Source organism: Apteryx mantelli, chromosome 2, assembly GCF_036417845.1.
Source record: "Apteryx mantelli isolate bAptMan1 chromosome 2, bAptMan1.hap1, whole genome shotgun sequence".
Classification (NCBI taxonomy): domain Eukaryota; kingdom Metazoa; phylum Chordata; class Aves; order Apterygiformes; family Apterygidae; genus Apteryx; species Apteryx mantelli.
The window spans coordinates 52,497,073-52,524,695 of NC_089979.1; the positions used below are offsets into that span (position 1 = coordinate 52,497,073).

Consider the following 27,623-nt stretch of genomic DNA (forward strand, 5'->3'; position numbering starts at 1 on the left):
CTCATAGAAAATAAAATGTACAGTAAGAAATGCTCATAACAATATATTGGAGGATAGCACATCTTCTGCTTAAAAAAAATAAGAAATATAAATGCAGTATTTTAATTCCTAAGACTCAATTATTTAAAATGAAGAATGCCATCTTTGTTCTATCACAGACATTGCAAAGGTGCCTAAAACATGCCTTGCAAAAGGGCTTGCCTTCCTTCCCCACCCTTTTTGCTGTACTGTAGCATCTGCTTGTGCTGTTTGAGGGTAGCCTTGTTACCTGTGCTCTTCAGAATGGAGCTGCTGTAGATTTCATGGAGTAAAAACCCTCTCATAAACAGATCTGAACTTGCTCTGACCCATCTTCCAGCCTTAATAAATCCTGCTAAGCCTACCGGCCTGCATGCAGTATTGTGCTACCAGGACTACCCAGCTCAGCTTTTGGATCAAAGCTGGCTTGCATCCAGCAAGCTTGGAACACGAAGAAAAAGAGCTTGGGTCAGCCTGCAAAATGCCACAGAGACACAGGCCACACAGGCAGTTCCTCCTTCCAACTTCTTCTGCAGACCCAAGCCGTGATTCCCTTAAGGCTTCTTCACTAAGAAAAAGGATGCTTGTAATAATGCTAACTTGTGTTTTACTATTTTAATGTAGTCAAGGTAATCTGTTCTTGAATTCATATTTATACATCATGTCGCACTCTTTGTTTCTGTACTCTTTATGTCAGTTTGTGTAAGGATCAAGGAAACCAGCATCTGTCTATTGATCCTGTATTTAAGGAAAAAGGCACAAAGCTGTTATGGGAGGAAAACACCAAACTGATCTCTGGGGAAAGAAGAGGAAAAGAGGGAAGCAGTGGTTTTTGATCTTGGGGAGAGCAGGAAGCGTTTTTCTGCACACAGGAACTCTGTTTTTTCTTCTCCAGCACAGCACCCTCTAGTGCCTTCGCCAAAATCTGGAACCAACTGTTCTATAATGACTTGAGATGGGACCTGATTCTCTAAAGGTTACACGGGGGAGTATGTATTCAATTCAACTTCAGACTGTAGAGCATTAAATTAATTTCCCCTCCATGTTTACGACCTTACACTGAACAATGAAATCAGCCTTCATTCTTCTCCATGACAAACTGAAAAGACTTACGTTTCTAAGCCTCAGTTCTTAAGGCTTATTTTCAAGCCCTGGGCTGTTTTTATGGCCTTCCTTTTTGTGTATCTTTCTTCAACCATTTGGAACTGAAAATCACATTTGTGAGTAGCAAGTCGTCAAGGCAAGACCCTTCCTGCTTTCGGTATCTCTCTTTTCTATAACAAAAGTGGGCCAGAAGTGCAAACATAGACAACCAAACAGTGGCAAAAGTTCTCACAGCTATAAGTAGGAGAGGAGCTGATGAAGGTAATAGTGGTGAGGTTTCCAGGGGTGGTGGCTAGGAAGGGTCTCAGGAAAGGAAGAGAAGGGTTTAAAAATGTCTCATTCTGGCACTCTGTTTCTTTCTATACATTTAAGTATTGGTTCAGTTTCTTTAATCGCAGTCTAATAGCAAGAGCTTTTGTATAAGTAGTTGAGACTCATGTCCATGCTTATTGTTCTTAATATCTTTAAAACTGTTCTTTTTATTGTCCTGAGTGCTCTTGGCCATTGTTATCACACTAATCCTTTAGCTTTCCTTAACAGTTATCTTTCACAGAGGATTTTGAAAATTGTAATTGCCATTAGATTTGCCTTTCACCTCTCCCACTCTAATAACATTTTTCTGTTGACAATTTTATCTCTTCTTTTGCATTTCCCTATAATCCAAATGTATTTCATCCAGAATAGCTTTCTTTTCCATGTTTGTGTAATCACGGCTTTTGGGTGCACCAACAGAATGTCTTGAAATACATCTTAGCTTTTTGACACTTTGCTCTTTAAATTCATATTCCCAGTTTGTTGTGCCAACAGCCATTCAAAACTTTGTGAAGTTGGCTCTTTAAGACTTTGAACTATACACATTACTCCCTGGTTCTGCATTGTTTGCACAAAATAAGTTTAATCAGATCTGGTATCTAGGCAACTGCTAATTTTAGGTCAGTGATGAATGAGCTTGCATACTTAGGGGGAAAGAAGTCCAATATTTAGTTACGCTTTCTTGTGTACCGCTCTCTGCTGAGAAATTATTGTTATCTTTGGACAGCCTGTGGACGTTTTGTTGTTGGCCACCTACGGTCCACTGGAAGTGGCTTTTCTCCCTTTGCATCACGAGTGGCCGTTTGAAGAGCAGCATGTCTCTGCCCTGGCCAGGGGTCATGAGCAGCAGGACCCCGAGCAGCACGGAGCGACTCGCTGGAGTCCCGGGCCGCCGCCGCCGCGGCTGCTGCTTTCTCCGGCGACGTCCGTGAGGCGCCGCTGCAGGGCCCCCGCCCTGCGCCAGGTGGCGACTGTTACGATACGAGCTCGGGCCAAACAGCTGTCGCGACACGAGCCCGCTCGACCCTGGCCCAATGGAGTGCCCCTGGGGGGGCGCTACAGCGGGGAGGGAGCCCCGCAGAGCCAGGCTCAGCCCGAGGGAGCAGGGGAGGCCGCCTGGGCGCTTCGGGGCCGGCTCTCGCCACGGCGGCCGTTGCGGCCGTCACCCGCCGCGGCGCGCGGAGCTGGGGGGGGGGGGAGGGGGGGCGGGGGTGGAAAAGAGGGAGCGCCACCCCTGCCCCTCCGCGGGCCTGGCGGCGGGGTCCGCCCCGCCCTTCCGGTGCTGCGCGCGCACCGCGCCCTGCTTCCGGCGAGCGGGCCCCGCTTGCAGCGTCATCCTCAGGGGCCGGTTTGAATGAGACCCCGAGGGCGGGGGGGCCGCGTCCGAGCCGCCGCCGCCGCCGCCGCCATCGCCCGCCCGCGCCCGCGCCCGCCCCCGCCCCGCTAGCGCGGCTCGCCCCCGCCCGGCACCGCCGCACCTCGCGGGACGTGCCGCCCGCCCGTCCCTCCGCCATGCCGCTCTTCTCAGGTGAGCCGGCCCTTCCCTCCGCGCCCGCAGCGCGGGGCGGGGGCGGGGGGGGGGAGCTGGGAGCCGGGAGCCGTTGCCGCTGCCTCAGGCACGCGCCGTCCTCCTCCCCTCCCCCCCGCGCGGCCCCTCCCGCCTCTCTGTGGGGGCGGGGGCCCCACCGAGGGGCACCGGGGCTGCGAGTTGGGGGGCAAAACGCTGAGGAGAGTTTTTTCCTGCTCCTCCCTCCCTCCTGAAAAGCTCCCCCCAAGGGAGCTCTGCGGGGCTCAGCACGTGTCAGCGTCCGCTCGCCGGTTTGTTACCGCGCCGGGGGCTGCGGCGGGAGCTGTTTTCGGGGCCCCGCCTGGCCTCGCGGGGGGGAGGGTTGGTATCGCCTTGCTGCGGAGGCTGGAGAGCTCTGTCCGCCGCAGGACGGGCCGTTTCGGCAAGACGGAGCTGTGCGGATACGTGTCGGGCAAATGTTACACAGAATTATGTTTCGCTGCCAGCCTTTATTTTCGTTTTGTACGAAGATGAGTGCTGCTGTCTGTCAGATGAACTGTAACTGTGCATCAGTTCCTACAAATTGAGGTTCATCTGCCTCTGCTCTTTTAAACCTGTTATTTCTTAGTTAAAACCAGAGGAATTACAGTTTTGTAAAATCGCATTGCATCTGCCTCACCCTTGTTTCCACTAGTGGGAGTTTCTAGTGAAGACTGCAAGAGCAAAGCCTCCCGCTCACCAGTGACTCTTCTAGGAGCAGTTACTAGGAGCAGTTACTGGTGTGTCTGTGTTTCGCAGCTCGGGCCTCTTGAAGCATTTTAGGAGAAGAAGAACGGATTTTAGAAGGCATCAGTACTCAGTTGTGCTCCTCTTTCACTTCCATTTGAATTGTGGTTGGCAAACTGGAATCTTGATGCTAATAAAATAACGCTTTTCCTAAACTCTTAGCACATCTATATAAGCTGTGTTTTCCATTCAGTGTGGCAAATATATCAGTCTGTTTTCTTAGTTTCCATTGTTTTCAAATAACGCAGTTCTCTCTCTTATTTCGGAAACTTTTGCTGGAATTTTAGTTGTGATCTCTGAAACAAAGGCATTGATGCTCATCTCGTATCTACTCTTGAGTGCTGAGTTTTCAGAAACGGCGATGGTATAGATTAACAACCACTTACTCTCCCGCGCATTTAATTTAGTGACGATGGATGACTGTTCAAAAATGCAAAACTTAAATGTGTGCAGCAGACTTGTTCAGGGACTGAGTGTGTTGTCTCCCAAGGAAATGGGAAAGGACCTGTGCTTGGTAAATATTAAAAATGCAAAATAGTAAATACATTTAAAAAATGTATTACAGGTCAGGCAAATTAAAAGGGACATCCTGATAGAAATACTGAAATGCCAATAATTTGAGCTGTTATGCAGGCTAATAATTTAGACTAAATCTTGGTTATTCTTCCTATTTCCCTTCCCAAGTACTGTGTACACCTGAAACCTTAACCTTTCTGGAAGTTTTTTTTTAATCACGACTTCTAAAAATTCTTTGCAGGGAAAAAAACTAGAGTTGCCACAATAGATTTACTTAAAACAGAAGTACAGGCAAGAGAAAGCATATGACTTTCTCAAAGCATGATGTTTCAACCACTTACAATGCACTTGAGCTGGATATTTCTGTGTGCTATATTTTGCAGATTTTCAGCAAAGCTGTAGCTGGCTAAAGTAGCCTTTTGAACATATGAGAGTGATTGGAAATGACTGAGGACTTATAAACTGTTCCTTAAAAACATGCTATTTATCCTAGAAATTTTTGTTTGCTCTTGGTTAGTAATAGCCTTACCACAGTGAAATTAATATGCCTTTTTGTCATTCTGCCTAACATTTCTGCTGGTGATGCCACTTGCAAATTTCGTTTGAGTTCCTAATTCCAGCCCTGTGCCCTTACTGCGGGTAAGGGCTTTTGGAGCTGAAACCTGTGGCAGCTGATTGTCCATGTTTTTATGCGACTTTAATAAACAACGCTATTTGTGTGAATAGCATCAAAACTGAAGAATATAATAGTGATTGTTTTGTAAAGGGCACTGTAAGGTTAACATTCCATTCAAAGAAAGCAGAAGGTATTTGATTTTATGGAGTGTGTCGTGATGCATGTTTAGCATCTCACGTACCTTCGTGTATTACCCGTAGCCAAAACTACAGCTATCAAACAGTAACTTTGCCTCTAAAAAACATCGTACAGTTTGTCATTGAAGAAGAATGGAAATGCTATGGAAAACTTAACTGAAAGCATACAACTGAATTTGCTTCAGAAATTTGGTTGCAATTAACAGCGCCAAGAGATTGTGAGAGTTAACTTTCTAACTGCTTTTGTGAATATTTACGTAAAGAATTTCTGCTTCTGTTTTATGCATTTATTGCTTGCAAAGTGGTTTCTCAGTATATACGTTGCTTTGGAAATAGTATATTCTGATGGCTGAGACACTTTACCATAAAGGTGCACCTTAACTTGATTGTTGACAAGTTTTAGAATGGAAAATTGAATGGTATAAAGACCAGAATTTAAAATACTCTTTTAACCTTAGGATTTACATTTTTGTATGTTAGGAAATAATCTAGTTTAAAACTACTTTGTTTGCAGTTAACGTGAAATGGGGAAAAGAGAAATTCGATGGTGTGGAGCTTAACACTGATGAACCTCCAATGGTCTTCAAAGCTCAGTTGTTTGCACTGACTGGAGTTCAGCCAGCTAGACAGAAGGTTATGGTTAAAGGAGGAACTCTGAAGGTAGAAACCCATGCTTGTGTATTATTTCTAACTCTGTTACAATTATAATTAGCAGTAACAGTAATTTAGAATATTCCTCTAGGTGATCTTTCATGGTATGTATTAAACTGACTACCATTTTTCGGCAAGAATTCTGCATGATCTATTGCTTGCTACTAGCAAATACTGACAAAAGTGTGTTGATGAATGATTGGGAGATGCAGGCTGCTATTTTAAAACCTTTTCACTGTTTTGTACCAGACTTTACTCTGCTTGGTGTTTCTGTTCTGTTTTGTTTTGTTTTTAATGTTCAGTATCTGAGTGCAACTCTTTTTAGCTTGTTTAAGAAAAGCTTCTGTGTTGTGGGCCAGTGAAAACAAAGCGGACACGACAGTTCTCTGGCATTTCTTTGCTGGAGACTTATCTCAGTATAATGGAATATGGACAACTTTCCTACAAAAAAGTTGTTTATGTCTAAGCAGTGTTAAACAATAAGCGAAGAACCTTCTTGAAAAGGTGACTTGGTTCCATTTTGCCAGACAAGACTTCATAATATGTTCGTAATTCAATATTGTGGAGTCTTGAATGAAACACGATAGTATATTTAGAAATATATGATTAATATTAATGAAAATACTCACTTGCTTTTTGCTGTAAGAAAACTAACTTGTCTTTTATTTCACTTCAAATACAGGATGATGACTGGGGGAACATAAAAATAAAGAATGTAAGTTTTGAGGAATAACTAAATTTTACTGGCTTGATTTTTATTCTGGGATTTAAATGAGGATATGAAATTTTTGCTGTTTCTGTTAGTAGTTATTTTTTTAAAAGTCAAGACCCCAATGAAAATAATCTTAGAGTGTGGTTGTCATACCTAAGCATTCTTATGAAGTCCTCACCACTGATTTGTAAGAATTTTTCTAGCAGCTGTGAGGCAATTGCAACATCTTCCTGAAGTAAGAAAAATATACTCGAAGTACTTAAAAGAAGTGCTGTGCTGGATCAAAACAGTAGTCCATCTGTGCAGTTTGTCCATGATCATAATAGCCAGAGATGTTATTTAGAGAGAGCTTGTGAATTTGGACACTCTCTGTGGTCCATTGCACTTGTACTCCCTCAGCGTGGAAAACCATTGCATTAGGAACGTTGGAAAGTACAGCTCTGCCCGTTTCCTTTCATGTCAGCCTGCTGAAATTCTTTCTTCCATGTTAAATAGGTTTGTTTAAAAACAGTGCCATTAGTGATGGTCATGTATTCATAGCCTTGAATAGTTCAAAAAAAAACCCCCCAAAAATGAATGTATTTGTGTTTCTTACCTTTGTAGTATCGTAACTGGGAACCACAAAGATTTTTTTTTGTATTTTTTGATTGTTTTTGTTTCTGTAGGAATCTTGTAACTCTGTTTGGTACAGGTTTTACTTCAGTTCTTTATCAGAGCGAGTTGAGCTAGGTTGCATGACTCCTATCCTTGTAATTAGTTCCCCAGCATCTATTAGCGGCCAGTAGCAATAAATTGCAGCTCTTGTAGCAAAGTCATTCAGCAAAACCCCAGTACGCGATGTTCCTGTCCCTTCCTGCATACTGTAATGCTAGTAGCTGCCTTTATTGTCTTAATAATGTTTTATGCAACTTTAGGGGATTTATTTGTACTATCAAAGAAGTTTCTTTCCATTCTGTTATTGGATGGTCCCTTTTCCTTAGCATTGTGTTTTTCAGGACCACCAGGTATTTTTTTTCCCCTTTGGTGGGTCTTACGGTGTAGAAGTACTCCTGTTGAATGCTGACAAACTCCTTTTCCTTATGCTATTATAGGAAGCATGGTAACATGATTTTTTTTTTCCTGAATGTTTTCTTGCCCTCATGCCTAAACTGATTTAGCCATTTTGATTATTTTTTGTATTTTATTTATTTTTTATTTAGTTTCATGTCCTCAGAACTTGCTAGACCAAAGGATGGCACTTCCCTTTCCCACTTGCTTTTCAAATGAAAAGGCTATTCCAAACTCAGAGCTGTGTTCCTACTTTCACCAACATTCACCTGAAACATTTCTCTAGACCTTTGGCCAAAGATGAGGGTATTTTTTTGTGTTATGCAGAGAATTCTGAATTTGAGGACTTGAGACTTCTGTTGGTTGACAGTCTCAAACGTTGCAGCTTTTTTCAAATTGGAAGGTAACTGCTCAGTTATCCTTGGTTCCAAGGTGTCTTTTAAGTGAGAAGTAAAAGTGTTTGCACTGAAATCTTTAAGATAGTTGATCCCTAATGGTCCATCAGGAAGGGAGCCTTCCTGAAAATTTCACATCAGGATCTTTGTTATTGTTAGATTATTCCCAATTGGAAATGTTGAGTTGTCAGCTAGTGTCAAGCTGACCAGAATCAATGGAAACATCTAACAAAGATAATACTGTGGAATTGTTTTCATTAAGTACTTTTTACATGAGAAAGTTTTAGCGCTTTTTTTTTTTTTTTTTTTTTTTTTTTTTTGGAGACAGATTGATGGACCAGCTTCTTCTTTCTTTATTTTTAAGAAAGGTATAGTCTTAAGAAACAGCAGTGCAGTATCAATTCTGTAAACTAAAGAGAAAGATCTTGTCCATCTCTGGGGAAATACCTGAACTGTGTTACAGACTTATTTATTTATTTTTAAGGAAACAATTGTCCTTAAATATTAATCACTATTTTTACTGTGTTTCCAGGGGATGACCTTATTAATGATGGGTTCTGCAGATGCACTTCCAGAAGAGCCAGTTTCTCGACCTGTCTTTGTAGAAGACATGACAGAGGAACAGTTAGCTTCAGCTGTAAGCATATTCTAAACTTTGGTCTCTTGTAAACCTTTGAATAATGTCAAATTTTTAAATACTTGTAAATAGTCGCAGTTGCTTAAGAGTAGATTTTAAACCTAATGTTTGTTTAGCGCTTATAGTTTCTCAAACTAAAACAAACTTACACTGATGACCCAATTGTTAGCAGTGATGAAAAGTCTGGAATTTAACTTATAACTCATATAACTAATGCTGTTTTTTCTTGAAGCAGACAGCTTAGTAAATTGTCTAAAATAAAAATGGCATTGCTGATGCTTTCAAAGACAACCTTTTATTGCCCTGGCTGTATATTAATATCCTGAACTCTGCCTGAATAGGAGCTCTTAGATGTGCAAAATTGTTTCCTGACTCATCTACAGCTGTGAAGGGAAACTAGGGCTGGCTTTGGGTGAGGATTTTGGGATTTTTGTTTATTGTGCGTGCAGAGCAATAATTCTTTTACGCATGTCTGTATGAAAATGGATCTGTAGCTTAGGACTGATTATTTACTTCAATATTTAATGCTTCCTGTGGCAGCAGCAGGTGAGGGATATTCATGTATTTTGAGACAAAACCTTTACGTAGACTGGGTTAACTGTAAGGCAAACATAGGAGATAATTCAGTGTCAGATAACATTTTGAAAAAGTCACATTGCATTTCTCTGATTCAAACTTTTGATATGTTGGAATTCAAGTGTCTGTACTATATATATATGCATTAAAAATGGGGTGCACAGCTAAATTAATTCTCCCTTTGTAAAATAATTGAGTGGTGTTGGTATGCTGTCCTACTTCAGTTTCATTAAACAGTTTTTTATAACTGACGAGTACTCAGATATGTGGGTTTTTACAAAAAAAAAAATCTGTGCTATTATATTGTGATTTATAGTTGTTTCTGAAACTGGTTAGTTTAATTATTATTTGGCCTTCACACTTGTCAACATTTCAGCAATTCACAAGCTGTTCAAAAAGATGAGATGATCTGTTGCTGACTTTTGGAGAAAAGTTTAAATAATGCTTTTTGTTTCTAACTACGGACGTCATCCCATTCAGAGTTCTTCTGAAAACTGATTTTAATTAAAACATCAGTGTTGCATACAAATGTATTCACATGGAAATTTCACGTAAAGCTTAATCTCATTCAAGTTTTGACCTTAAGATGATAATTGAACTTTCTGAATAACTGCCTGTTTGAAGAATATGCTCATTAAACTAAACATGCACAGAAATAATACAAAGCATTTCTGAATGTCCTTTAAAAGCACTGAATGGTGAAATAGACTAATATAATCAGAAAATAGATCTGGAAAGCTTCATAAAATAAAGTTTGATGGAATATGATCCGAGATGCCCCAAACCTGGCATTTCTTTTCTGACAGGTTGATGTCAAATTATGGTACTTGTACAAAAATGGTTACACATCTCTCTCAGACCTTCAAGCACCCTTGTAAATTTTTTTTGTAGATGGAATTACCATGTGGATTGACAAACCTTGGCAACACTTGCTACATGAATGCTACAGTTCAGTGTATTCGCTCTGTGCCAGAAGTAAAAGAGGCCCTTAAAAGGTAGGATTCAGTATAAAAATATGACTAAAATGTTTTCTTTAGCTTATGAAATAGACATTTTGTGCAGTAGTCATCTTTATACTGCTATGGTTTAACGTAACAATCTGTTATTCAATATACCTATTACAGATTAATGTAACACTCCATCAAAGTTTATCCTATGGCTGTGATAATCTATTTTTTAAAAAACTTAAGACTATATATATTTGTTGGAACTAGATTTTAGTAGAGAGATGTAGTTTCACCTAGTTTAAAAATTAATTCCTATCAAGACTTGTTTAAAATATTTAAGCTGCTGAACTCTTAACCCTGTTTTCTGGCATTAGTTTGTAGGGTCTTCTATATAAAGTACTGTACGAGAGTGCTGTTCCTTTGAAGAATTTTTTTTTTTCCATAGCTTTGTTGCATAACATGTTTTCAACTATGAAATTCTACGGTGATGGACATCTGGTAGTTGGAGATAGGGAAGGAAGCTGTGGGATAGAAGCCTAGGTATTTCTGTGGCAGAGAACTGGAAGAAGCTGGAGGTCCTGTGGATGTGAATGTGGAGGGAACAGAAGACACTGATAAGAATCTGTTTAATTAGGTCTGATCATAGAATAACTTTTCTGATTTTTTGTTTTGTTTTGTTATTCTGGACTGAAAGGTGGAAATAATCAACTTTTTTGAGAGCAATCCATAAGAAACCTGCACTAAATGTATAAAGATCAGAGAAAAAAAAGTTGCATGAAAATATGAGCCTGAACTTGTTCTCCAGATGAATCATAACAAGAGAACCATCAGTATTTTAAAAATTGTGAGGACTAGGTAGAGCATTGCAGGCATTACTCATGGTTAGCTTCACTCATCTAAGCATCTTCACTGCTTTCTTGATGCCTTGTTATCCAACTGGATTTTCTAGATATTGTAAACACTAGTTACTGAAGTACTTAGAAATTTTTCTTCATTCTGTTAGCAAGTGAACCTTGATTATTTAAACTCTGCTAACACAGGTTTATCAGCACGGAGAACCATTTGTAGAGTGCTGAAACTTTGTATTTTAAAGCTTTTTTTGTTTTTCAGTGTTGTCATTTTAGGAAAATCTGTATATATGTGAATGGACTTAAATGGGGAAGCTTTCTATTATTTTTACTTCTCATCAGCTGTTCTGTTACTCTCTCCAGGGGTATTCCCCTTCTAGTAGCATGAGAGGAGGAAGGTTTCCTGCTCATCCTCCAGCCATAAATGGAATAAACTGAACTTAATAAGCTTGAAAAAAACTAAAACTTTTTTTAGCGTTCAGTCTGAGATTAAAGAAAGCATGGGATCCTCCTTTTGCTTGAAGGCTTTGAGAAAGCCATCTGTTTCTCATGCAGGTGTTAAATAAAGAAACCATTTGAGAAGGAGTGGTAAGATCTAGTAATGTGAGTGGGCTCCCACACTTTTCCAGTGTGGGAAATCTCACCTCTCCCTGTTTTGCTTCTGCTGTGGCGAGTGGATGACTGCCCTCTATTTCATTATATTTTGTCCATAATCTATCCTTGAATGTGTTTTCTCTGGCTCTTTGAAGAGCCTGTGGCAGATGTTTCAGAAATAGGTTAGCTTTTTTCAGACTTTCTCAGTTTCTTTACACATAGGTTGTGTCTTTGGGGCAAATGGTTCGGGAAGCAACAGTGATGCATCCCTACCAGGCTTCTCAGTTTGCATGTTATTTATCGTCTCAAGAAAGCCAGTTTTTCTTTGCTTCTATGCAGTATTTGTGGAATAATTGACATTTTGGTGTGAGTATGAGCAAATGTTGTCTTCAGTTACTTCAGTTTTGGTGTCTGATTTCTTCTGGTACTTTTTTTTTCTAATCTGGCTGCCTCTTTTCTTTATGGTTTAAAAACAGATTGCTGTTCATGTTTTAGTTTAATTGCATGGGAATTATTTTTCATCTCTTTTAGGTATGGTGGTGCCTTAAGAGCTTCAGGAGAAATGGCCTCTGCTCAGTACATTACTGCAGGTTGGTGTTAAGGGTTGTGGCTAGTGTGTAATTTCCTGCTAATTGGAGATGAAAATTGTAGTCAGAGCTCTGTATGTTTCTTTAGTGCATATGTCTTAGGAATTCCAGATCTGCTAGCGCTGGAGGACTCATTTTACTCTGTTACTAATGTCTTTAAAGGTTAGACTGACCATGTCTGCGAAGCATACTTCTCTGCATATTACCTAGCTGCATGCTAGGGAAGAATATATTCAAGTGTGACATAGATATGAATGCTTTACATCTACATCTCTTAGTATTTTGCATGTAGGCATAAAGTGATTGGAACTTTCTAAAGCAGACTCCTCCATTCCTTGATATGTCTGTTTTATTTAGAAATATTTTAGTGGCCAGTTCTTTGTTTCACTTAATGATGAGCTAACACCATACTCCTGGAATACGTATTCACTGATATTTTTTAATATATTTTATTTGGCTGAGCATTATTAAGGTAATAGCTGATGCTTTATCACTGGTCTTAGCCTTTACCCTAAAGCTTCAGATTTCATAAATACAAAAGAAAGTAGTATCTTCAAAAGGAAAGTTGCTCTTTGTTGTGGTGATCTGGGTGCCCACAATGTGGGAGCTCACGATGGCCCCATATTTCCAAGCTCTAACTAGAATTCTAGTTAGACCCCTTACACTTGAACAAGGGTACTACTTGTCCACTTTTTCTTTTTTTACTCTATTTCATTGCCCCACTAAGATGCTGGGCCAGGACACTGGGATTTCTACCAGTCCATTTAAGGAAAAACAAAACAATATAAGGAAGGAAAGGTCCAGTTTGTGGGTATGCCTGCTGATCGAATTTTGGGGTGGTAAGTTCAATGGTTACTCTATACAGCCATGCCTGCCCCTCCCCTTTTCACTGCCTTTACTTTGTGTCCCTTATTTTCTTTTTAAGGTGACAGCTCTGCTTCTTAGGAGTCCTGATAGTTTAAGAACTGAGATTCTTAGTTAACCCTTTGGTGCTGAGCTGATCAAGAACTCCTGCATGACACTTATGGCATTTTTTTTAATTGTTGTGTCATATCAGTTGTCACTCTTCAGTGTTGAAGATGTATCTTAAGGAGAGGAAGAAACTGACCTTGGTTCCTTGCAGTTTTCCGTATATTCACTAGTTCAAGAGTTTCATTCATGAGTGTCTCCACTTGTAAATTAGTGACCGTGCAGACCATTGCCTACCTCACAGGGTTGTTGTGAGGGTTAACAGATGGTTCTGATGTGGTTTGTGAATGTAAAATGCTGTAACATAAGTAGACAAAACATGTGTATTAGTGTGTCTGGGGCTAGAGAGAAAGCCGTGTGTATTGTCATGCAATCAGTAGCATTCATTGAATTGCACATAGTTATGAACTGTCTGCATGTATGCATACACATACTTGTTTTCCTGGGTGTTAAATTAAGCACCAGTGTTGTCTAGAGACTTAGTTGGGAAAAATGGAAGATTTTTTTCCAGCAGTAGGTGAAACTTAAGCTGCTTTAGAGGATAGATTGTGGATGCCTTCTGGTTTCTCTAGGTGTAGTCCGATTGTGAAAATACTGTTCCTCAGATGTGTTTCAAATGAAATCACAGGACCTCAAAAAATGTTTTTCTGTTAGCAGCCGGGAAAGACAACGCACTATGTGCCAAGCTCTCAGAATTGTCATCTTTATGCTTTCAAAGTCGTGTCCACAAATGAGATTTTTAGGTGCACCTGTTATGCCACCTGGCAAATTTAGCCCTATTGTGGAAAGATCGCATTTGACACTGTTAAATGTTCAATCTTTGAATGTTGCTGCCATCCTACTATTCTTTTTTAAAAACTTCCTGCCTTGTTTTAATTATTTTTCCACTTCTCAAAACATTCACTTTTTCTTTAAGCTCTTAGAGACTTGTTTGATTCCATGGATAAAACTTCCTCCAGTATCCCACCTATCATTCTCCTGCAGTTTTTACATATGGCCTTCCCCCAGTTTGCAGAGAAAGGTGATCAAGGCCAGTACCTTCAACAGGTAAAGATTGCTCACTTAATTTATGGTTTGAAAATAAAGTATGAAAATATGGAAAACAGTATGTTGGAAGGTGAGGGCAAGAATATGTTAAAAATTCCTTCCACTTGTGAAAGTAAACAATTCTTTTTATCCCAGAAATGTATTTGCTTTTGTATTGTGTAGAAAAGTTGAATGTAATCTCAAGTGCCAGCTTTAAAAATGTGTGTCGGAATAGGAAGGAATTCTTAATTGAGAAATCCTTGCATTTTACATTTGGTTTTACAATGTGAACATTGATGCTTTTAATACTACTTATTAAATCATAACACTAGAAGTCAAATTTAGTGTTCTTTTTCCTTCTTAGGATGCCAACGAATGCTGGGTGCAGATGATGAGGGTACTACAGCAGAAGCTGGAAGGCATAGAAGGTGATACAGTTATGGAGGTAATTGTAGACTTACTCTAACCAGAGTTAAGATTCACAATACCATACTTGTGAATCACCTGTATTTTTTGTTACGGTTATCAGTTTTGTGAGTTATTTACGATGTCTCTATAGTCCAGTAAGTGAAATTGCTTCCTGTAGTGTAGTGTGATCTATACTATGTCAGCTATGCTCTGGAATGTGCCATAGGAAGACTATCCCTCTGGGCCTTGCATGGCATGTTTTGGACCAGGCTAGTGGTGACTCTGAACATGCAGCAGTTGGCCCTAATAACCTGCAAATTTAGCACATCAGAACTTGTTTCTGAAAAAGCATCCTAGTGCTACAGCATTCTTAGCTATGTGAATGCTGTTTTAAACAGAGAATGAACATAATCAACCTGATAAGACATTCCTTTAAGTTTTTCCAAGACTTTACCAGACTGAATCTCTTCTTTCTCTAAGCTGTTATCTGGAGAGTTTTGGTAGTGGCAAAGATCTGATAAATCTGTCTTAAGGTTTAGAGCAGTCTAACCTTGCGGCGGGGGTGGAGAAAATTTTTTGATTGAAATCTCGAATATGCTTTGAGATGGATTTAACAACAGTGCTGTAAATATGTTGTTTTAAAACACTGTGTGGGGAGATTAACTAGGAGAAAATGTAAGTATATAAAGGTGAAGAATTTCACTTTTAGAAGAACTGAATTTTAAGAATGAAAACGAACCCTTTTTTGTGTGTAAAGAAGACTGTTCTTCTATGCTATTTAAAGTTACAGCATAAGAGAATTTGTTTTACAGACAGACTCTGGAGCTACAGCAGCAGCTTCCAAAAAGAAGAGTTTAATTGATCAGTTCTTCAGCATTGAATTTGAAACAGCGTATCCTAAAGACTAAGGCAAGACATAAAGAATGATAATGATATGGTACTTTAGGAGTTGAGTGCCAGGAGGATGAAAAGCATCATCCAAAATAACATAGAAAATAAAGGTGCTTGTCAGGGAAGAGGGGAGGGATGATGTATTGCAGGAGTACACAAAAGTTAAAATTAAGATCAGGTATACTTTGAGAGAGGAAGATGCGGGGAGGAAGAATGGTAATGAAAATTTAGAGCAAGAAAAATACTGAATTTAAATGTCAGGTTTCCTCCCCAGAGGAGGAACTTTCCTATTTCCTAAATAGCCTTTCTTCTGCTAGTTGCAGAAGTGTTGCTGATATACTTAGCAGCATGCCGGAAGGTGAATGAAGGATGGCTTGATACAGGATTGAGTTCTTAAGAAACAAATTAGCTACACACAGTTAGATGAGTAAGAAATTAATACAGCTGACAACTTTCAAGTAGTGTTTTTCTAGAGAGAACAAAAAGCAGATGACCATGTGGTACACATCTCTCATCCCAAGCATTATTCTCTCTCCCTTCTTCCACCCCCAAATGCTGGCCATTGTTAAACTGACTACCACTTTTCAGAAAGAATTATACTTTGGGCTTTGCCCTTTTAAAATAAGGAATCATCTCCTAAGATGAGGTAATGTATCTCAAAGTGTGGTAGTAATGGTGAGTAAAGGCCTTCCTCTCTCTTCCCGTGTTGTGGTGTTTGTGATCCCTGAAATAGTTGGGAAGAGCAGAATGAATAGTGGAGAGGGAGGAATAGTGCTTAGGCTAGTGGCAGGAGGAAGAGACTTGGTAGAAAAGTTGTGGTGGAAGCCTTAAAAACGTGATAATGGCAACATTTGTAGAATAGATGCACGTAGAGCAGTCAGAAAAGTATCTTACTAAAGTGGTTGAAAGAAAGGGATTGGTGGTAGAAGTACAAAATTGGACAGAATGCCTGGAGGAATGAATATAAAACACTGAAAAAACAGACGTCAGTGAAGAGGACAGATGAAAAGCAGGAGAGGGAGGTTGTGCCTGGTCTGAAGAAGTGGGAAGTCTAGGCAGCAGCAGGACTAGAACACTAGTAATTATAAACAACTAAGTGTAATATTGTAGGGGTCTCCTAAGGTTTGTTGTTGGTGGCCAATTAGTATCATCAGTGTCCTGCAGAAAGTCAAAAACCAGGCAGGCTTTGCATGCTTAAATGCTGACTTAAGAACTTAGCTTAGTGTGCCCTCTGCCTCAGCTGCCACTCATCATTAGATATACAAGAACAGACTTATTACTAAGGTAGGGCTGTTCAGTGTTTCAAATCTTTTGTTTTTATACCAAGAGAAATAAAAGTACTGTTGATGCACAAGCACAGGGTTATATTACTTGAATTCCTGTGCTGTTCAACGTATCTTTTTACCTAGAGCAGTAGTTCAGCTCTTGGTGCATGATGGTTTTCCTTAATTTTGCAAAGCATGAAATGTACAGAAGCTGAAGAAGAGGAGGTAACTAAAGGAAAGGAGAATCAGCTTCAGCTTAGTTGCTTTATCAATCAAGAAGTGAAATATCTGTTTACAGGACTAAAATTGGTAAGCCATTACAACTTCTTTTTGTTTAACTGACATTCTAAATTACCTGGTTTTTTTCTGTCTCTGACTTGGAATCAGCATGTGTTTCCAAGCTTTACTCCATATCTCTTTCAAGATTTTTTCGGGTGTTGCAAAGATGGAAGTGAAAATGAATTGCTTATTAATGTAAAGTAGAATTCAACAGAACTTTTTTTTTTCCTTTGGACCCTGACAGAGTCTCCCCCATGCAGTTATCCATCTGCAAGCCAGTTTACTGCGGTTTTAATTTTAACAGAAACTATTTGTTCAGCAGGCTTACACTCCAGACTGTAGCAGTATTGTGATTTAAGCATGCTGTAGTTGGTTCCAAAAAAAGTCTAAAAGTCAGTTTTACAATAGGGTGGTATTTTCATTGCTATGTTCTTAAGAAATACAGGTGATGAAACAAATAAACTTAAATTTAATTTTGCAGATTTTTTTTGTGTGTTAAATTTTTCAGGACACATTATGATCTTTATACTGACTATTTGAATAGGATGTCTTAAAGTAGTCTGTGCTTTTTGTATGCATTTCTCAGTTTTCAGGTTTTCTGGAGCATCTGAAGTAGCAAGGAAAAGAGCTACTACAAACAACTTAATTGTAGCTGCTATTACAGAGTATTGGTATAAAAGTAGAGATGGAAGCAGTGTTCTAGTTTGTACGGAATTGGACCAGCTTGCATGGCTCTCAGATAATCTTTGCATCTATTACTGGTAATAGAATTTAGAAGGAAAAGTGAGCTAGACTAGGTAATCCTAACAAATTATAAACACTATGAAAAAAGACACCTCTCTTCCAGGTCAAAAAAAGGTCTTCCAGAATTCATATACTGAATTGCCTGTAGCAAGAGAGGGTCACAACAGTAACAACCAGGCCAGTCTTTCCCTGAGTTTGGAGAGGTCCCTGGAAGTTCACCAGCAGAATATCACCATCTCTCTGCTTATTTACTGCTCTGTCTCCTTTTTCAAAGACCAACTAAAAGACTGAGAGTTAAGAAACGTGCAAATATTGCTGTCGCAAGAAAATTTAGATTGTTTTTTTTTTCTTTACTTGTGTCCCAAGCATGGTATTACGCGTTTATAACTAAATAAAGATACTTCATTTGTGAAGTGCAGCTTTCTTGCAGAATAAAACTTTCTGAATTTTCTGCAGAGAGAAACATTGTTAGTGTTGTTAGGGATCATGAATGACCATGGAGCTGAACAAATAAACGTGCATGGTCTTTGTGCCAAAGAATTCCAAAATTCTGTATGATGTAATGACTGATGGCAACACGTAGAATAGATTGGCAGAACAAGATTTAGGTTGTGATTTGTTTATCCATGCTGCGCTTTTCTTTAAGCTATGCACTTTATAATTAAACAGATCTTTTTATTGTTTGTTTATTTATTTATAGCGTCTTCAAGAGGAAATCACCAAACTCTCTCCAACCTTGCAGAGAAACGCACTCTATATCAAATCTGTGAGTGGTGGTGCTGCTGCTGTTTTTATGTTTCTTTTACTGTTGTCAGTTTTCTGTCCCAAAGCACAAAGTTATTGCTGGAACCGCATGTGATTTATGTTTGTAAAACATCTAGATATCCGGTACCAAGATAGATAGAAGTTGAAATTTATTTCTTTGAATACACTACAGAGTTTCAAGATGGGAGTTGTTGTATTCTTATATGTTTGAGTATAAATATATTCCAAGAATAGCCTGTAGTTTAGGCTGAGCAGTGTTTAAGGTATAAATGATCTGTGAAAATCTGAAGTAACAGCTTCTTCTAAACTTTTTTTTTTTAGTCTAAAATTAGTCGCTTGCCAGCGTATCTGACTATTCAGATGGTTAGATTTTTTTACAAAGAGAAAGAATCTGTGAATGCCAAAGTTCTTAAGGTGAGTAACAGTTTCCTGCATATTAAAGTTTAATCCTTCTTTATACTTTTCAGTCATTTTTTTTATTAGAGCTAGATGACTAGTACTTGCAAGTTATCTACACTTTAGTGTTTGCTTTTATATTACTCTAAGAAACATTAACTGTATAGCTTCTTTGCTTGAGTACAAAACAGCTTTGTTGCCAGTTGTGATGATGATGTGTGGCAAACTATGCTACCAAAGTAGACTCTGAGGGTTTTTTTGGTGAGGGAGAGAAGTTAAGTTGCTCCAGTGCTGATAGGATTTTTATTTATTTGTTTATTTATTTCACCAGTGTTTCTGAGGAGAATATTTAATTAAGGAGGGCCTTGTTTTCAGTCTCCAAACTGTGCTCTATAGTTGCTGAGAAAATGTTTATGCTAATAAACGCTTCCTGTATTAGTTGTTTTAATTGTCTCGTTTTCTGACTGGCAAATGCAAGAACCAGTTGCAAGCAGCTACACATTCAGTTTTGCTTTCCTTTGGGCTGGCTGCTAGACCTCGTAGGCTGCCCTGAGAGAATCATAATAGATGATGCCCATTCTTTACAAAGACAAGCAAGGGAATAGAGAGTGAAGCATTTTAGCTATTTTAGAAGACTGTTCAAATAATTTATATTGGCATTTTTGCATGTATACAGTCATTCTGCCTGCATTTTTTTTTCCGTAGATCTGTGTAGGTATTTCCCTAGTATGAAAGTGTCAGATACTCAAAAAATCTAAATGTTTATATTGAATGTAGCAATTTAAGGTAGTTTCTGTTTATACCAAGTTAGATATTCTTCTGTAAAAATACTGTAGCCTCTAGTTAAGTACTGTCAGCAAGTGTTATTTTATACACTTCAGTAGATCAAGTTCTCATAAATATGATTTAGTTGCATTTAATTGGACTTGGTGACATGCCTTTCAGTGGAAGAATGCTTTAATCTGTAATACCAGTTATGCTAACAACCTTTATGCTTTTTTCTTCCCAGGATGTTAAATTTCCTCTTATGCTGGATGTGTATGAGTTGTGTACGCCAGAACTTCAGGAAAAAATGGTTTCTTATCGATCAAAATTCAAAGACCTAGAAGACAAAAAAGTAAATCAACAGCCAAAGAATGTAAGTCTCCTGACAATTTCTTGACCATTTTGATTAATATATTATTCCAAATAAGAGTCATACACCTGAAACTCTTAACAAATCTATGTACTGATACTATGGGCCACAGGGTTATATACTTTCCTGTGTGTCTTTTAATCTAATCTGATTCCTCTGTCGTGTTCCCTACAAGATCTCTGTACAAGCCTTTTCATGCTCTAATCAGAATTGAATGTTGGTGAATTGAATAAGGTTATTGATGGTATAAAACGGTCTTTGGTTTCATGTGTTGAAATACTTGAGCAACTTGAAACCAGTTTGCTTACATTCGCTAAGATTAGATATCAGCTGATTGCAGTCAGTGTTTAAAATGTTCTGCTTGAAAAATAGTGAGTTTGACTGTTGTCTTTGAAATACTTTTTCCTGAAATTCAAGGAAACTCTGACTAGATCCCTGGTGGGTCTGCCTTGGTGCGAGGGCCAGTAGGCGTATAGAACCATGCAGCTGGCTTGCATGATTGTCTACTTGTGTACTTCATAGTCATATTACTAGTGAAACCGGTGCAAAGCATTACTGTGTGCAGAACTTGGGGACCTTTTTCAAGTTGCCAAAAATCTGTGGGGAATAAATTGTCTTTTGTGGGAAAACCTGCTCTGAAGGTTCTGAAAGTTTTCAGACCTGAGAATTCAAATGTATTTGGAGAAAAGTATGCATAGTTCACTTTTGCATATGTTAAAATATATGTATGTGTATATATAAAATACATATTTATAATTTTCTGTATATTACATCTATATAGATATACATACATATACATACACATTTATTTCATTCAGAAATTAAAATTAAATATTCATTACAGATGCAGGTTTCACAGGATACGAGTAAGGACTACAGCACACATGACTTCCTTAAATATATTGCTTTCTCATTAGCACTTAAACTCCTTGGTATTGAACTTAGATCTATTTCATGTATTTTCATGAGTACAATATTTATTCTCGGTATGACTGGATGAGAAAATGGCAGCACATTAGAGCTTACCTCAGACAACTTTGTTTTTCCCTTACTTTAAAAGTTAAAATGTCATCAGACAAATACATCACTTACATTTTTATTTCAAAGTATGTTCCAACATAGAGCGTCTGCCTACCATTGTTAAGAACAAAAGTTTTCTGTGAATTACACAGAAGGATCTCTTCAAACATTATTGCTTGCTGGCAGGTCACTTCTACTTCAATGGAGTAGACCTATTCTCTGCTCACCAGCTTGAAAGGGGAAGGTACTGCCACTTGTCTGACTGATTAAATTCGGGATATATGTACTAGTGAGCTACAAGACAATACTGTTTAAACCTTTTTGTAACTGTTTTTATCTGCTGCCCTGTCTTGCATATTATAAAATTGACTGCCCTTTTCTTTATGAAGAAAAAACTAAACAAACTCAAACTTTGGTGTTTTAGCCATTGTTTGCTAGCCTTTTCCTGTCCTGTTTCTTGGCAGCTTCATTTAAGTGTTTGGATAAGGCTTGCATCTCTTTTAGACAGAAGCATGGAGAGAGGGCTATTTTAAAACAGAATGTATTGGCACTTAGAATCTGCCTCCTGTATTTTATTGTTGCTACTTCTACTGCTAGGAAGTCTGTAACAAGGAATAAAACCTTCCATTGCAGGATCTTTCTGGTGTTCCAAACCTGTAAGTGTGCTGGGTAAGCACTCTGTGGGTAACATGTGCTAAAATGGTTGCATATTTGCTTTAAAAAGTGATCTTGTTTATATTAGGGTTTTTGATGTCCAGCTGGAAATACTGTAATGGAACCTGTTTCAAGTTGAACAACAAAAAGGCTAGGCTTAGAGATGTCTTTAGAGGAATGTAGAGTTGGTATTTGATATGGTTGTACTAAAGCTTTTTCAAAACTATTCCACATTAATTTGTCATATTCTCTTTTCTAGTCTAGTAAAAGTGGTGGTGCACAGAAAGAAGTTAAATATGAACCATTTTCTTTTCCTGATGGTGAGTATTGGGAAGTATACCTCTTGCTTAAGTGGACCTTGTGGTAGGGATATTTTGAGAACCTCCCCCTTTTTTTTAATGCCTATGAAAATTCATCTTCAAAAACTGACAGAACTGTAAGGAATGGATAGATTAGGCAAGTCAAAATGCTACTGAGGTAGTCAAAGACATTATTGTCATCTGTGGGATAAGTTTAAATATATGGAAAATATTCACATCAAAAGACGCTTGCATGTTATGAGCAGTTCTGTTGTAAGCATCCTTGGCAGTGGCAGAAAGCTGAAATCAAAACAAAAAACATAAACAGGACTTTTTTAATTGCTGTGGTGTTATTATTGGCTAATGAATTTGGGGAGCTTGGAGCCTGGGTTCTAACAGTAAAAGTTCCTATGAGGCAGTGAGCATATTTATGCAAGTCCTTGCAACTTTTTTGCGCTGTTTTTGTGGATGGCTGTGTGTTCTGTACAGGATCAAGGATGAGATGATGGGTTGGTGGTAGAATATTCAGGTTGCTCAGTATTAAAACAGAGAACTCCCCCAGCTCTGGAAGGAGCAGTTACCAGCTGAGCTTGAGCTGCTTGTAGATCACAGCACATGACCAGGCTTATATGACTCCTGAGCTTATATGATTCCTGTTAACATGTGAACTCTGCTCACCTGTTTGACTTGATAATATGGCATATCTGTGATAGCACACCCAGGTTCCCTCACATGTGTGCTTGCTGTATTGCCAAGCTGTTGATGGAAGAGCAAAAATCTCATCAGTTTTCTGAAAGCTTCAATAAGAGTGCTTTTCATCTGGTGCTCAGAAAACATCAGTGGGATTTTTGCTGCAATGCGAGCTCTAAAGTTATGATTTCTGAGGCAGTTGCCACAGTGAGTGATGCCACATATTACCTACTTTTTTGATAATTATGCTGTAATACTGAAACATTTTCCATGTTTCAGTCCAAATTCGTGATGAAAAGAGATGTGGGACTCTTGAAATACTTTCACTAGCTTACTGGAAAAACAGCTGTGAAAACAGTTTCCAAAACTCATGTGTACAAATGAGACAAATCTGCTTTTCAAGTGTGACATGCTGTTGAGGTTAGTTCAGTGGACTAAGGCCACTTCTAAGATGTTTTAAAACAAGTAACTCATTACTTTTCCTTTAGTACAAAGCTTTTTTCTTCAGAGTTCAGTGCTGAGGATGAATGATACTGCGCAAAAATAATCTTGAAGATCCTGTTTATCCAAATTGTTACAGTGCAGTGCTTCGTCAGACGTGTGATGCACCATCTTAGAGGCAATGGGGAACATTGACTAGCTCAAGCGCACAGTGAAAATAAGATATGCTGGAGTGCTGAGAAATGCAGCTAAGACATGGCAGGGACTATAACTCCCTTCTTAGTACCCTCATTCCGAATTAGCCAAGTTTTTCCATTCTTTAGGGTGTCCTAACTATTTAGGCTTTCTCTATGTAGCCTAACTGAACTAACTGCAGAGTGGTTGATCTCTATATTCAGGTATTCTCAGTAGTATTGCAGTACAGCACATGCTCAGCAAGTCAGTCCAAAAGTATCACGGTGATTGACTATGCATCATCTGTTTAATGCTTTGGGCTTACTGTATTTGCATTACACCCAATATACATATTTGTATTTATATACACAGTATCCTCTAGGGGGCATGTCTGAAAGCCACTGTTTTTAGTTCATAATGACTTAGAATCATGCTGTAAATGAGGCTTTACACAGCTACAGCAGTACAGTAGGTCTAATACTTCTTTGGTCTGCATGCTGTTAGAATTGCTAAAACACTTCATGCAAGTCTTGCATAACTTTTTTTTTTCCCTCCTTCAGATACGGGTTCTAATAATTGCGGCTATTATGACCTGCAGGCAGTGTTAACACACCAAGGCAGATCAAGTTCCTCTGGGCATTATGTGTCATGGGTTAAAAGGAAACAAGGTAAAACAAACAAACAAAAAAAAACAAGGCAGTGTTTCGAGAAAGAGCCTAGCTGTAAAGGGTGCTTAAGGGGCTGTTAAACACTCAAATCTTATGTACCTAAATTGCTAATAATCCTCTTGTCTGTCTTGCAGATGAATGGATTAAATTTGATGATGACAAAGTCAGCATTGTTACACCCGAAGATATTTTGCGGTTATCCGGGGGTGGAGACTGGCATATAGCTTATGTTCTACTCTATGGGCCTCGCAGAATTGAAGTAATTGAAGATGAAGCTGAACAGTAGTCTTCAGTTTTAGTCATTCTGCCTAGGTGTGAAATAAATGTTGATTACTGATCACTTCTTTAACCCCAGAGCTTTAGCAAGTGGATACCATGTGAAGAGGGTTATTGTTTAAAAACTGATCCATGTACCAATTAGTCACTGCTGGACTGGACTGCCCACTGTGGTGGTGACAATACTTAAAATAGCTTTAATGTCTTGCAGAAGAAAATTTTTTTTAAATGAGCTTCCTTCCCCTCTAATGTCATGAAGTATTTATTACACACCTATTCTCACATTTGTTACTCTTGCATGGTTTATACCACAGTTCAGTAGCTGTCCATTCTTTGCCTTACCTGGCAGTTTTGTCAGGAAGGTAGAAGTAAAACTATTGCCTCATTGCATAACTCAGTGCTGCTGCCATAGCCAACAACCATGGCTACGATCAAGTATTTTGTCCAGCCTGACCTGCTGATTCAGTCTGTTCTGTTGCTGGCATTTCATGACTTTAAAATAAATTGTGATCAATAACAATGTGTCTCCATTAAAAAATGGTCATGTCTTGATAGTGTAGTTAGTATGTGTTTGTCTTTACTACTTAGCCACTACTGAGCTGTATGTCTCAAAGCAGTTGTGGCATACTGCTGGCAGCTACTAATGGTCTTAAATCCCTACAGTTTTTTTTTTTTTTTAATCTGTATAAGAAAAGTGCTGTTACATGAGAAGTCTAGTATGGTAGCTCAGATCAGGAAAATTGAGATTCACTTACAGTAATTTCTCTTCTTTTCCCTATGAGAATATAGCAGATATGAGCAATTGTGAGGCTAAAATAAAAAAGCATCTCAGTGTTAGCTACAGGCAGAAAGCCCTAGGCCATGAACAGCTAGTTCAATTCAACTTCCACCTAGGGGATTTGATTTCTAACATGTGTCCCAGGCCCTTGGGGGAGAGCGTTACTAGTATTAGTCCACATTCATATGAAATAGCTTAAGTTGCGTCTTCTTTAACATTGACTGTATTGTGAGTTTAGCTGTGCCTCACCTCCTTTCTAGAGGCAGTGATTTGATTATGTAAACTATGAACTTCTCAAATAGTTTTTTTAATCTTATAATTTCTGGTGATGATTATTGTACTGCCTCCTTTACAGCACAGCTTCCAGTGTGAGCATATGAAAGGCCTAAGGGTGTTTAAAAAGAGAAAAAAAAAAAGTTTAAAGGCAAGTTTCATTACCACCTCATTGAGGAAGCCCCAGTGCAGTACTAAATCCATTTCTGTGTACACCACAAATGGTACAGGTTCCTCTTTCTTTGTTTTTAGACACTTTTTCTGCCTGCTGTTACAAAAGAAAGGGAGATAGAACATGTGGCTGGAGTTGCTGGTTCATGGAACTATGTTCTCCCCCTTGTGTTCCTATGATTAGTGCTTGCTCTCAAAACTCTTTAGGCAGCTGAAAAACACCTGCTGCCAGACTTTGGCTGAGCCTTCTGCTCTAAGCAACTGTTCTGAAAAGGGAAGTGGTACCAACTGCATGACCTACCCCTATGGAATAATAAATAAGCCTTTATTACTGGTCATAGCCTGATTATTTAAAAAAAAAAAAAATTCATCCCATTTTTTTTGCCCTTGTTTTTTCTAATTTTGAGATGTGTGCCTTTATCACATCCAAAAATGTACTCTTAAGTTCTCTGACTGGGAAAGATACTCTAAATAAATTACTGGCATTCCAAAAACTCTTTAGGAGAAGCATAAATTATTAGCTCAGTTTGTCCTGTCATTTCAATTTCCAGTGGAGTTTACTTTTTTCTAGGTATATCAAACTGCACCCCTGATCTACAGCACAGGGAGTGGGGCATAAATCAGTGGTAGGGATACTCACATTCAGTATCTCTGCCCAGGAGGCTTTATTTCTATCCTTCTGTTTGAGGGCCACACCGGTGCAGTCACATCTTTCTGAATAAACTGTCAGATGCAGAAGACACGCACTTCTCAATATAGAAAGTGATACTCACAAGGCTGCTCTGTTGCCAAGTCAGAGAAAGGGACCAAATCCAAACCAGACAACAGCTCAGTGCCCAGATCTTGTCTTGAACATCAGAGTGCTGAGATTACAGTTCACACCTGAAGAATCAAGAACACAAACCACTAGACACAGATTTCCTCAATCGCTTTCTCTTGTAGCCTGCCTAATCCCTGTTTTTCTCAGCATCAAGAAGGCAGCAATCAGATGATAGGCAACATTCATTTTACTTCAGTAATGGAATAGGGGGGGTCTCACCCCCTCCCCCATTTTAAGTAGAAATTGCAAATATTAATACCATGATTTGATGAATTGCTCTGATTCAATAGGTGGCTGCAGTTCCAAGTGCAGAAATCCAGCCTCTTCTCAGCCCAGCTGTTAGTCATCCCCACACCTGAATGACAGGCCCAGGACCCTTAGTCAATTGACAACTTTTTTGTACCTTCTACCTCTCAAAAGCTGTGGTAAGAGCTATGACCTCCCTAAAAAAGATGAGAATCATCTTGCCAGCACACAACATTCCCCAGCAACCTGCCTGTGAAATTCAGCAATTATTTTTCCACATTATTTTTCCTAGTGTTCCAAGTCTGGCTAACAACATTAAAATGAGTCTCTTTCAGATTTAAAAGCAAACAAAAACCACAGTCTTGGAATCATCAGACCTGTGCTCTAACACCAGTTTTTAGTTTGTTTGTTAGAAATTTGCTCAAAAAGAGCTGATACAACATACGACAGTGCAGCTATATGCTTCTATTGTACGTGAAAGTCTCAAACCACAGTAGTCAATGCTTAAACTAAAGGCAGACAATTGAAGAGCTGTGGATGCACACTGTTTAGTCAATCTTGCTCTCTGTAGAAACATCTTTGCATCAAGCACTTCAGTTTCACATACCTACTGCATGAAAAACTTCTTTAATATATTTTCATTTTCCTGTCTAATTTCATTGATTATCCCATTCACTTGCAGTGTGAAATACAGAGTCAGACTTGTATTATTTCCAGCAATCACCCCATTGGCCCAGACCAGCTCTCACTGAAGCTCTCCCTGTTCAACTCCAAAGGGAGAGGCAGGCACAGAAAGTTTAATCAATAGGTCTGCGGGCAGGAACTAGCCTCAGTGTCGCTAGCTAACCACTGTGGAAATTCAGAGCTATGATTTAATGGCTGAAACAGAATACTCTGCAGAGAGAAAAATTCTATGATATGTAGTTTTCCAACTACTCAGCAATTAGGATAAATTCCACTGAATTAGGTAAATTTTACCACAAGAAACATCCATGAAACAAACTGCAGCCAGCTACAACTTAATACCACAAAAAAACCTTGATTTTTGACAGAAAACATCCTGCTACATGAAACAACTTCTGCCCATCAAAGAAAGAGCTATGTCCTTACTATGAAATAAGCCATCACACAGTAATGAACTGGGACAGAAAAAAACGTTTACCCTGAGTCAGAGGAGTTTGTACA

The 27,623-nt window shown here is 38.9% G+C and overlaps 1 protein-coding gene across 2 annotated transcripts; it reads left to right on the forward strand.

The window, feature by feature from the left end:
- The first annotated feature begins 2,880 nt into the window (after positions 1-2,880).
- Positions 2,881-25,705, forward strand: USP14 (ubiquitin specific peptidase 14). 2 transcript variants are annotated; one of them, XM_067290662.1, is made up of 16 exons: positions 2,881-2,962; positions 5,571-5,716; positions 6,390-6,422; positions 8,394-8,498; positions 9,966-10,069; positions 11,995-12,053; positions 13,936-14,066; positions 14,410-14,490; positions 15,266-15,345; positions 16,804-16,918; positions 18,333-18,398; positions 18,719-18,811; positions 19,803-19,931; positions 21,862-21,922; positions 23,767-23,874; positions 24,009-25,705. In XM_067290662.1, the coding sequence occupies exons 1-16, from the start codon at positions 2,947-2,949 to the stop codon at positions 24,158-24,160; spliced, it is 1,479 nt and encodes a 492-aa protein (XP_067146763.1). In that variant the 5' UTR covers positions 2,881-2,946; the 3' UTR covers positions 24,161-25,705. The 2 variants fall into 2 exon arrangements, with proteins under 2 accessions (XP_067146763.1, XP_067146764.1); XM_067290663.1 differs by lacking the exon at positions 23,767-23,874.
- The last annotated feature ends 1,918 nt before the right edge of the window (positions 25,706-27,623 follow it).